General features: G+C 31.9%; 1 protein-coding gene across 4 annotated transcripts in view; it reads left to right on the top strand.

Moving 5' to 3' along the window:
* The window catches only part of LOC124354696 (GPI ethanolamine phosphate transferase 2), a 59069-nt gene extending 45804 nt beyond the window's left edge, over positions 1-13265 (top strand). For 3 of the 4 annotated variants that reach the window (XM_046805342.1, XM_046805341.1, XM_046805343.1), the window contains exons 9-14: positions 3915-4133; positions 4598-4901; positions 5207-5351; positions 7441-7675; positions 9252-9415; positions 13043-13265. In XM_046805342.1, coding sequence (XP_046661298.1) covers positions 3915-4133; positions 4598-4901; positions 5207-5351; positions 7441-7675; positions 9252-9415; positions 13043-13265 — 1290 coding nt within the window. Of the gene's footprint in view, positions 1-3914; positions 4134-4597; positions 4902-5206; positions 5352-7440; positions 7676-8033; positions 8125-9251; positions 9416-13042 lie in introns of those variants that run through there. The other variant, XR_006921705.1, reaches the window with a different exon arrangement.

Here is a 13265-nt window from a genome sequence, read left to right as displayed (position 1 = left end):
CAAATCTTTGCTTAGTTTCTGTAATATTAAAAAACAAATCAGTATCTTGCACCAAATACTATATGGAATAAAATAGTTTACTAAACAAATATAGTACTAAGAAGTTAAGTAAATCTTTGTATAAATGTGTTAGAGGTCATCCTTAAGTAACTTATAAATTAAACTAAAATAAATAGATTTGTGACTTTTAAAATAGTATAAACCTTAATGATAAAGAGGGTGAAGTTTATTAAAATGGAAATTAAAAATGTTTGCATCTAGAAGTTTGGAATAAATTCACAAAATACAGTTTTCAATAGTCCGTTAGTTAAAAAGTGTGTAAGGAATGCATGTGAGCCCTCTTATCATCTTGGCTGAATGAAGAAAAAGGGATCACTGAACAAGAACTGAATGTATCTACAAGGGCACATCAACAACAGGCACGGAATATCCCAATATTGTATTCCTCTTGTATGTATCTTCTTACTGAGATTTAATGGATTCAAATATGAATGAACTGATTATAGATTATAATTCTGACCCCAACATTCAAGAGTAAGATGAGCAGATTGCATTTAGCCTCTTGAAGTGGTGATATTAAGACTCTCCCTGAAGGATAACGTCTTGGTGGTAACATCCTTCAAACTATGAAATGCACTCACCCACATCCCCCGTATTTGTTCTAAATTTATTCAGTAAGTAATATCTGAGCCCAAGCAGTTCACTCCTTGACAACCCGCAATTGGGCATCATAGTAACGACTGGAGACAGAAACTTGTACAAACAATGCAGCAACTTCACAAGCTAAAACTTCAAGGCAATTGCAGCCATTGCTGAACTGAAGCATATATGCCTTCCAATATTAATTTACTAAGCCCTTAACTGTAGTAAAGGTGGAAAAAGATGTAATGGGTGTAAAATGTTAATTTGGTTATTCAAAGGAAGCCTTGATTGTTTAATCAAGATACAAGAGATATCCTTCCTACCACATAATCTTCACTCTTCTGTTCTGAATTGGTCTGCATGTCCAGTTCAATTTAAAACAAGGTCAACAAGCCAACCCCACTCTGTTTACAGACTGCTTATCTCCTCATATTCTCCACCAGCAAACTCTCATTTTTATCATTTAGATTTCGATTCATTTGTCTCACCACACACTACTTTCTCTTACAGTGGTTCATTGTAAATTGTTGATACTCAGTCTCACCAGAAAATTCACAGTTCTCTTCTACCCTGAAATGAATAGTTTTTAATTACACAAAAACATTATATCTAGTCAATAAAGCAGTGGTAACAATATTGTGTTAAATGTACATCTATTATAATTATATGACATAGACAGTAAGGTCAATTTAAAACACATGCAAAACAGAAAACCCTTCTGCTGTACAATAACAACATGTGTTCAAAGGAATGATAGTAAAAGTCTAAAATTAAATAGCAAATCTTCAGGAGTATGACTCCTTATTCATTTTGAAATAATTAAACTATTTTGAAATATTTTTTTACATTAAGTTAAGGACAGTAGGATTGTTACAAACATTTGCCATTACAAGACAAATGTTTATAATAATCCTTGTATTTTAAATCATCCTTATTCAACAAATAGTTTTCAATTGAAGATATTAGGTAAATGTCTACTTAACTTACTGTTCAAAATGAGTGATGACTTTCTAAAAAGAGTAAAGAAATACTATACAAATATAAAAACTGTTTTTTTTTTGTTGCAATAACTATATTTATGGAAAGATGTGGAAATACTGATCCTGACACAATTGTAATATAAATGAATAATATTTATCTGTCATATGAACTTTTATGAGCTATTAACAAAGTCGATAGATAGTACAGTCAGTTGAATCCAAAAAGTTCTTGAGACTATACAAGATTTAAAAAATAAAGTAAACATACTTTAAAATATAACATTTAAAATAGATTTCAACATACTTTGATGGTGTCAAATAAACATACTTTTACGTCATTATTTATCTTAAAGAAAATCTCTGCAAATATTGTGGTTGATTCAAGTAATTAATTACAAAATATTACCTACTTTTAGTAAATCACATAAATACTAGATACTATTGTAAAATAAACTAAAGGGTGATGCGTTTACAGTTTTAAAACGTAAACATAATATGGTCTACAGTTGCTAAAATTTTATGTTAGACACATTGAAGAAACTCTTCCAGTAAATGAAAAGGCATATCTAGTTTGAAGAATCTTACTTTTAATATTATAAATGTAAGATTTTGTTAGTGGGAATTTTCTTTGGTGCATTATTTTAGGCTTACTTGTAGTGTTTTATTCAAACAAATATTTTAACATGTACTAATGCTCAAAATTTTAACATCAAATGTACAAAAGTGTTCTGAATAAAACCCAGAAATACATGATTTTCACAAATATACAAGGGCTGTCCAAAAAAACAGACATGTTTTGACATGAGACGGCAATGAGCAGGACTAGCACCACCATCTTGGCGTCAGAGTGTTCCTACCTTAGGACCTAGGTGGTAGGTCTTGTGAATAATGAGTTGGTGACAAAAATCAACAAAACAATCCGTGAAAATCATTATTTCACAATTACTAAACTTTTAAACCATTTCCCCTAGTTCATGAAATTGTAGTTGGTAAGATTGCTTATCACAAATTTTGTGCCAGGTAGATTCCGATAATTCTAAAGGAAGTACCGCAAAAAACAGAGACTTGCTGTAGCATATTTTGGAAAAAAAAAGACAAAAGTGGATACCAAGTCATCGATCATAACGTATCTGCCAACAAGACTTGAGTAAAGCAAGTCAACTAGAACAGAAAATGGCAGTCGATGGAGGGGGACACACGCATTTGCCCAAGAAATCGAAGAAATGTTTGCAAACGCTGGGAGCTAGAAAATCATGGCTACTGTGTTTTGGGATGCTCAGGGAGTGATTCTCTTTGATTTTCTTGAACGTGGCCAAACTCAACTCAGAGAGGTATTATCAACACTCTGAAATTTGAGACGTGTGATACAAAACGAGGGGAAAACTCAGCAAGAAAAATTTGTTTCTCCACACAAATGCTCATCCGCATAAGGCCAATCGTACTCAAGGATGGTTTTGGTTGGGAAGTTTTCAATCATTCTCCTCACAGGCCAGATTTGGCCCCGAGCGACTGTCACCTGTTCCCAGCGATTGTGACTTGTCTCGCTAAGGAACGGTTCGACACTGACGCTAAACTGCATGCTGGTGTAAATGAGTGGTTTAACTCGCATGTGGCAGATTTCTACAGAGAGGGTATTTAAAAACTTGTGCCACGTTGTAATAAATGTCTTAATTTAAATGGAAATTATGTAGAAAAATAACTTAAGAGTTACATTTAAAATGTAAATAATAAAAGTTGTTATTTTAAATTTGTTAATTTTTTATTTTGAAATGTCTGTTACTTTTTGGACAGCCCTCATATATAAAAATTGTTTAAACATTTTTTAAATTTTCAATATTTTCTAAATTAGCTTGAGGAGGTAGTGGGTTATTCGTCACAGTAAGCAGGTACCAGTTCACCTGGTGTATCATCCTCTCCTGGAGCCTTGCTACTTTTTGAATGTTTTCAGTATCGACTTTGCTTCTTCTAATGTTGGAGTTTATTCTCCTTTTTGTCTCTCACTTAAAGATAATTAATTCAAGTTCTTGGGGAAATCATTTGCACATACAGTAAATAATAAATGGTCTTAAATATTGCCGCCTGTGGGATACTCTGTTTAATAAGAATCTTTACTCCACTTATCCTTCTAGCTTATAGGGCTTAAGATGGCCTATGGTTTTATATAGAAAAACAGTTTTTTTACATGTTAATTTTATTTGTTGACCTATTACACTTCTGAGATTACACTTGAGATATTCTGTACATTGTTATATTTAATTTAACTCTCAAATATGTGCTGATGTGTATATACAGGTAGTATGCATGCTAGGCCTGAAACTAGCTGGAGTTTCCCCACCACACCCCAGCATGTCCTCGGTTCTCTCTGTCTCAGCTATAGTCGGGGTTGCTATGGTTATACTCTGTTCATTACCACCATGGCCTCTCCCTATCTTGCTATGCTGTATCTCGCTCCTCAGCGTCAATTCTGTGCTGCTCTACCATCAGTTCAGAACCTTGCCATCTTTGTTCAAGGTAAGAGGTTATATGCACTCTTCTTATTAAGTGTTTTGTTGAACAATCTTATACACTGTGAGATTGAGAGGGTAATAGTATGTTGGTCATGTTTAAATGTTAAAAGAAATTAAAACACTTTATTTAGACATCACACTTGTATGTTTTTCATTTAGAAGAAATCCCTTACAAATAAGGATACGGACTCACAAATATTCTAGTAAATGTCTTACAACAATCTCCTAATATTCCAAATATTTATTACATTAAAGTATAATTCTGAACTCTCCAATACGTGAATTCTTAATTAGTTATTAAGAATAACAATTGTACATTTTAAGTTCTGGATATACAAGTTGAAATATTTTCACAAGTATGATTGTACTTCCCGGAAAAAGTGTATCGAAGTTGAAATAAAGAGACTGGCTGAGTTCTTTTTGTTGATTAACAAAATTTTAACAGAGTAACTAAGATTATGATGGCAGGCAGAGGTGAGAGTTAGAGAGTGGTGGCGCTTGTTGCTGCCGGTTGGCACTGCAGTCCACTGCTTGGCGCAAATGTCCTCAAGCCTGTTAGAGGAGGAGCATCAACTTTGGTACTGGCTGTGGGTAACAGTAGGACTACTGAGGCTGCGCCAGAACTGTGCCCGCTGGCTGTGTGTACTCGTGATCCACCGGGTGCTCCGGGCACTCAACCAGACAGGAGACCGCTGGGCTCACCTCCCTGACCTCAGTGACTGGCTCACTCTCACGTCTAATGCTTCCATCCTCTCTGCCTTTTGTGCACTCAGTGAGTTTACCAATAATAAATGTAGAATAACATAAGATATGTTATAATTTGTTTTGGATATATCCAGAATTACTGATTGTCAGAACAGTTTCTTAAGTGCTTTTCTCAAATAACTGCATGTTAAAAATTACTGTTTCACCCAAATATTTCAAAATGTATACCAATTTTACATTTGTATAATATTTTAAAATATTATTTTAGGGTGGATATAATATAAACTCAGGACTAACGTATAAATGAAAAGTAAATTTTACAAGTTGATTTGATTTTTAAATCATTCAACGTTACTTTGTGTTTCTGCACAGGTTTGTTATGGCTGTGCTGGTACTGCACACAAGTATTGTCTCGCTCTTGGATACCAACCATTCTCTGTGCCATAACAGTTTCCTGTATATATCAACACAAAGCAGCCATCCACCAAGCAATCCCATTTATATCTCCTTCTTCCAAGTGAGTAAAATATATTGTTTCGGTTCTATTTTGTGTAATGGTTTTTTCAAGTTTTTCTGAATTTAATATTACACCATAACAAGCCATTGTAAAGTTATTTATTTGTAGAAGTAATTTATATGTTATATTTTTATTTGTAATTGTCAAAAAGGCTATTGATTTTTGCCATGCAACCTACAATAAATAGAACCTTGTTAATGCCACTAATAATTTAGTTTTTGACATACCCAATATAAGCCCATTACTGTATACATAGAAAACACAACCCCTCAGTAATGTTCTGAAGGATATGTAGTGCTGCACAATAGAGCATTTGGCATGTATGAATAAATGTCTTGATAATTTTTTCTTTCTGGTTGTTATAATTTATTTTCTACGAATATCTCAATGTTAGAAGTAAATTAACTATTACAGAGTAAATATTGACTTAGATAACCAATTAAGCACTGTAAGTGTGAGAGTATTAACAGATAAATATTATCAATTTGTTAAATTTAAAGTACTCTGTTGTTTATAGGTTAATAAATGTTTTATTTAGTTTGTTATCATTGTTATTTTTAAATTTTGATTTCTGTTGTTAAATTTTATTATAATACTGTTTTAAACCTTGCCAATTCCATAATTTTCTTGTTTAGTTTCAAGTCTATTTTGATTACAATATAATTATTTTAACCCTTTCCTGCTTATAATAGTTTGAAGCGCTCACTGTGTTACTGAACCCTATTAATTAGCTATACCGACTTGTAACGTGTGACACGCAGTGACCGGGATTCACACAGCTTTTGGTATTATTTAATTATTTATTATTCGGCCCTAATAATGTAAATATGTAACTAATTGAGTATAAAATACCAGGTAGGGGCAGACGGAGAAGTGCAGGCAGCCTACGGCGGTGTCGAGCCTGAGGTGTTGATTGGGCAAAAGCAGTCTCAAGGTCATCTACACCAGACTAACCGCCACTACTATCACTGTGTTCACTCAGAACAATGTATTTAACAATACAATTATCTCTAGAATCGTCACAATCACAATACACCAAAATCAATTTCACTGTGGTGAAGCATATTACACCACCGCCTGGTGGTGGTTGGTGTACCTGGTCATGTTTTCCACTTAACCAACCAAAATTTACAACAAAAACTTTTATAAAGAAAGGTATAGGAAAAAATAATAGTCCCCTTATAGCAAAACAATCGTAATAATATAGAATATTGCCACTAGAAAGTAGTACTTCACAGAAGGTTGAAGGAAAAGCAGTACAAGTTGATCTCAATCGTAATAATATAGAATATTGCCACTAGAAAGTAGTACTTCACAGAAGGTTGAAGGAAAAGCAGTACAAGTTGATCTCAATCGTAATAATATAGAATATTGCCACTAGAAAGTAGTACTTCACAGAAGGTTGAAGGAAAAGCAGTACAAGTTGATCTCAATCGTAATAATATAGAATATTGCCACTAGAAAGTAGTACTTCACAGAAGGTTGAAGGAAAAGCAGTACAAGTTGATCTCAATCGTAATAATATAGAATATTGCCACTAGAAAGTAGTACTTCACAGAAGGTTGAAGGAAAAGCAGTACAAGTTGATCTCAATCGTGCATTCCATATTGGAGTTGGAGTCGTCCAAGTCGATTCAAGTCTTGCATGTGGGAGAGGGTTAAGCGTGTTTCTCATAATTTTATCAGATGTTACTGAGCATTAGTAGTTAGTTTATTGGTTTTCTTCAAATATCAGTTTCAATTAATTAATTTAACTTTTAAGATTTAGCATATTTAGGTAAGATAACTTTCACTTTAGGTATAGTTTACAACAATGCAAATTATAGGGCTGTACGGTATTTTTTGTAAAAACTATATTGTAAATATGATATTAGATTTAACATGAGGTGTGTTTGATGTTTGCCTGTACTGCTTTTGTGTTTTTCGACAATAAAGACATTGATTTAAACTATTATTTCACTTAAAATGTATTATTTTTTTGTAAATTTGTACCCTATAAATTTTGTTATTAGTACACAATGTCTATTCTTGACTTGCCAGCATAACAAGATTTACTCAGCGTGTAAGCTAACTCTCTGAGAATGTTGTAGTGGCGTGAGTGAGGCTCGCATGTGTTGGCTGCTGCTGCTCTTACTGCTGCTACAGGGCAGATCTCTGAACACTCTGCTAGTCTGCTGGATGTTAAGCAGCAGTCTGCTACTTCGCTCCCACAACACAGTGCTCATCCCTGCTTTATACTTCTTCAGTCAGTCTGTAGCCCTCTATCCCTCTCCAGCCCACACTGTCCTCCACCACTGGCTTGGGGCTGTCTTCTTTTTCTATCAGGTATCTGTGTGATTATTGTGTGGATTAACTTAGGGCTAATCTTATTTTTCAAATTGCTGCAAAATATAATTACGAATTAATAACATTGTATATTTTCTTTGTCACCACTAAATTGTATTCATTTCATTTTAAACATTTTAATCCTTTGCATGCGTATTACGTGAAATCTCACATGCTAAGACTAACTCCAAATGTGTTTGGCAAAAACTTTTGTAATCAATATTTTCCACCTCCATCATGAACTGTAGTTTGTAAAACTGGTGATGAAATGTGTTAAAATGTTAATTAAACATCAGACAACACCGGCATTCTATTTGTAGTACTCAGCGGCTTGTTATCAATCCGAAACTGATTTCAGAAAGTGTCATAGCAACTGAAAGCCATTTTATGCTGTACACTTAATGCTACCATCAGTGCTGGCTGGCAACCTGAGTGTAAATTAATGGGAGGTAGGATGTAAATTAAATGTAACAATTATATATGTACTATTAATTACTCCATTTAATAAACTTGTTTTATGAGACATCTTGAAGCATTATAAGTCTTCCACATCACAAGTTGTACATAACAATTCCGAAAGTAACTTAGGTGAATATTTTAACATGAAAAACTGTTAATCCAGCTATTAGAATCATGTTTCTGGAATATTTTAATGCAGAAACATGAAACATTGCAGAGCTCAGTGTCTAAAAGTCCTTGATAGCAAGAGTTTGGGAATTGCTACATTTCTAAAAATATTTATTTTGATCTTTATATCTACTTCATTATACAAAATTGCATCAGAGTTATACATGTTATGTAAAGTAACATATTGAAGTGTAGGGTGCAACTCATATTAAAATAACATGTCCTCTTTGTGTGTGTTGTAGCTCTAATTAGAGAAATGCAAGGAGACAGTATTTTGTATCAGGATAACTATTGTCTGTATGTATTTTTGAATATAAAACTTTCATTATCAGGAGCATACCATCAACAAAGAATACTGCATAAGTTTGCTTCAAGTTATAACGAATTTAAACTAAATACTTTTTACATATGATTTAAACATATTTTGATTGAGCATAATATAGTTCTTTTATAATTTTTCAATCTCTTGGGGAATTTTTGTTTTATGTTCCTGTAATTAGTCATTTAATATTTAACTTTAATTGTTTATACATTTCTTTACAGTGTGCCTCATTAGATTTATATGGAAAGTGTCGGTTAACTCATTAGTTAGTCTTGAATTGATAAACAAAGAGTCGGTGCAAAGGAGCTTCTCTCCGTAATGGCTAGAACTGTTGGGAAAGGCGAGACAAAATTTGATATCTAACATATAAAACATAAATATTCCTTTAATTATCTTTTGTTACATATACATTGCGGTACCTTTTTTCCTTAAATTTCTGTTGACAATTCCCCCCGTTTCAAAACACACTGCAAAATAAACTTTTGTTCCTTCTCTTATTCTAAAGTAATTGGGAATTTTATCAAACTGATGAATTTAGCCATTTTGACAGTCTATATATTTCTAAATACATTTAAATTTATTAATGGGTTCTTGTGTATGTGTATAAAAGGAGTGATTATTTCTCAGGGTAACCTCAACACCAGCCTGGCCAGTGTGGACCTAGCAGCTGGTTACATTGGTTTGGAGCAGTACAATATAGTCATTGTTGGAGCACTGTTGTTGGCTCACACTTACGCAATGCCAGTGTTGGCTTATACTCTCAGTGCACATTCCATAGTCACTAATCAAAGGTAGGGACACTTTTCTTTTCTCTAGGTTAATTCATTAGTATAATTTCCTTTTCAGAAAAATGATTAACGTATAAATTATATTTATAAAGATACAAAAAATGTTAAATTTGAATCATAGTCATCAATTCCTAGTCGGCGATTTTAACTATAATGACCAAATCTATAATGACCCGCAATCCACAAAATAATCCCATTTTGGAAATACAACTGAATATTTAAAAGTAATAAACATTTTATAATCTTACTTTGCATAGAGTAAGTAGAATTATATTTATTCTCTTTATTTTGTATTGTTGGAGAGTGCAAATTGGTTTTGTGGATTTGTATAGAATTCTATGGACACTCGTTTCATTGATTATTTTAAGTCTAAAAAATCTCTTAACAGTGAGGTCAAAATGATTTAGTAACAAGAAACAAAAACTGTAAGTCAGTCACCGGACTGACCGACGGAAGTGACTACTTTTTATAACGGGCTGGGAATTTATATTTATAAAAAGTAAACGTATTTTTTCAATTAAAAAAGTACGTTTACTAATTATTAAATGTTTTTTTAATATTTTAAAACAATATGCGATAATAGATTCTTTAAAATAAAAAGGTTTTATATTTTATATTAATTTTATACATATTTTTTACATTTAATATCTTACAATGATTACTGACTTCTATTTCTAAACATTTATGATATAAAATTTGATTACCTAAACTATTAGCTATAGTTACACTTACAAACATAATCTTTTAATTAGTACCCGATTTAGGATATTTTAGGTTATCCGAACGATATAATATTCCGCAACCCTGTATCTCACCAAATATGCATTTTTTGAAGAAACTTCCAAAACAATTTATGTTTAGAATTATTTATTTATTGAAAAAAAGTGCTGCTGTCTTATAACTTTTATCAATTTAAATAAATGTAATTTTATAACCTACAGAAATCAATAAAATATTATAAACTTAATAATGTAATTCATTTAGTAAAACCCAATATTCAAAATGACTTAATTTCAGTTATATTTTCATTATCAAGTAAGATTAATTGCACTTTTCTGTGGTAAATACATGAAGACTATTGAAAGTAAATCTAAACATTTAATTTCTGAAGAATACCTCAGTGAATAAGCGTTTTTTCAATAAAATCTCAAGAACAATTTCTGTTTAGAATTATGCGTTTTCTCTGAAAAAATATTCTTGTCCTACAATTTTTCATCTACTTACCTCAGTTTGACCTAGAAAAATTAAAAGTTCAATATTAAAAAAACCGTTTTAAAATCAACGTCAATACCTTTATGGTATACAATTAAATAGTTATTGACAAATATCACCATAACCTTTTAATTAGTATGTGATTTAGGATCTTTGAGGTTATCTGAAGAATATATTATTCTGCAACCCTGTATCGTAATAAGTATAAATTTTTTTCAAGAACACTAAAGAATTCCTTTCATCGATTCATTTTTTTAAAATCCCAATAAAAGTCTGGATAGCCACTGAACGGAGAAACACACTTACATAAAAAATGGCTGTGAAAAAAAATGGCTGTAGAGCGAACATGTGTGATGCTTGACGCTCCGTGACCCGAAATGAAAGTTTTCCCCCTTGCAAAACATACATCCAGAGCCTGTCAAAAGAAGTAGTCACTTCCAAAATACCGAAAAAGACAGGCAGATGAGTATCTCATCATGGTCCAATGTCAGATAATTATGTTCTTTTAGGGGTGATATCCTATTAGTGGTGAAATGGATACTAAACTTTAAATCTTTGCACTTGTAAGACCACTAAGTGTAATGGCTTACTTCGAATGAAATCTCAGTTAGCTTTCTTATCAGTTTACTGGAGCACATCTAGTGGCTGGCTGAGTTCAGACTTTCCACTTGACGATTATGTCACTTCGATTTGTATTTAACCCATTGAGGAAGTATTTATTGAGGACTCTGTAGGAACGATAGCAGCAATTAAATTGGGCAAAAATGTAAGACTTTGGTTAAAGCCTTCTAAACTAAATACATAAAAGATAGATCAATAATAGATTTACCACAGTCTTTATAGTACAATCTTCGTTTAATATTTGTAAAGAAATTTTAAATTTAAAAAAATTGTTAATTTTGTAAATAATTTTACACAAATTTTTAAAAACAAACATTAAAATAATTTTTTAGTTATTTTCTAACTAACTGTAACATAATTTACCTACAATATGACAATGTTTTTACATAAAACTTTTTCATGCATGGATCTAAAATAATAAGCTCAAAAATAAAATGAAGGAAGCTATTATGATTAATGTTTTTTATTATTTTACTGTACATTCACTTAAATTTTTTTTTCTAGAAAATTTAGATGTTTTTGTTCACTGTATACAAAACTAATAAAACTTATTAAAAATAATAAAACATACTGTACAATTGTAAAATAATCCAAATAATCTTCATCTTGACATTCAAGTTCTTCATTCTCACACAAACCATGAATCATAACCGGCTTTTGAGTACAGGAAATATTTACATCTTCAGCGCTTCCATCACTATCACTGATATCAGAATTGCATTTGTAATCATTGTCTAAAATAAAGCAACAACAGAGTCTCACAGTTTTTTTACAACCATTACGATCAATCTCTCATCAAAACAAAAACAAACACCAATGATACATAGTGGGTATTTTTTGAACTAGAACAGCCCATAAGAATAAATAATGGCTAAACATAGACGATGAGACCAGCCCGTCACACGGCATTCATCGCAGACTGCTCGGTACAAAACCAGCTTGTCTGTCTTCCCCAATGGGTTAAATACCAGTAAACACTTTAAATGTCTGGGATTTAAAAGCAATTCTTGAAGACTTAATGTTTTCTAGATTTAACCGCAAAAATGTGTATTATTAGTTATTTATTACTTTCTTGCAAACTTACCAAATAGTATGTAGTTTAAGTTGTGGTTTTTTCCCAATTCAAAAATATTTTTATTTATAATATAAAAATATATTAGTCTTAAGTAGGTCTCTAATAAAAACTGAATATAAAAACTCATTTCAATATTTTGATGTTTACACACACACACAATGTGTTATTCCATTCTATATCTGTGTTGTATCTTTTACAAAAACAAGGCATATTTTGCATGCTTAGGCTTTAGTAACGACTGATTTTAATTAAAAGAAATATAAACTACTGAATTATTGTGTTAAAGAAGCAATCATACCAATATTAATTTAATACCTATATTTTGATATAGTGAATAAATAATAATGTATATTTCACCATTTTTTAATTTTAACTACATAAAATCGTTTAATTAGGCAGCTCATATCAATATTTACACATTCGATTAAGTACAGGGTTTCTTAAGTAGTTTTTGCTATAGTTTTGGATTGAAAAGGCAACTATTAGATATTTTTTCCAAGAATGGGGCAATATGGCAACAGTGACAACACACTGCATCACTATTTGCTGGATCCCAACCGTCCTCTTTGCTGCTCTCGGGTGTAGGTTAGCATTGTTATTGGCTCTTTAATGTATAACAATGTCTGATTTATAAATTAAAGTTATTGTTTTCTTCAAAAATCTCAGTTTCTCTCTTAAATGCTGAAAAATGTATTTATTTAAAAATTTTAAATTTTGAATAGGTCCTGGAGAGAAGAGGTACTCAAGAACGAACAGCTGGTGGTGTTTCTACAACTGCTACACATGTTGGTGTGTCTGTCAGCGATCTCATTGCACCGCTACCATCTGTTTGTGTGGTCTGTCTTCTCTCCCAGACTGTTGTACCTTGTAGCACATTCATTTGTATACCTGTCGCTAGTCAGTATTACCAATATTTGTATTTTCATTAAACTTTTTAACAAATAA

Source organism: Homalodisca vitripennis, chromosome 2 (genome assembly GCF_021130785.1).
Source record: "Homalodisca vitripennis isolate AUS2020 chromosome 2, UT_GWSS_2.1, whole genome shotgun sequence".
NCBI classification, from domain to species: Eukaryota; Metazoa; Arthropoda; class Insecta; order Hemiptera; family Cicadellidae; genus Homalodisca; species Homalodisca vitripennis.
The sequence above is the reverse complement of the archived record's forward strand: the minus strand, read 5'-3'. Positions and strand labels throughout refer to the sequence as shown.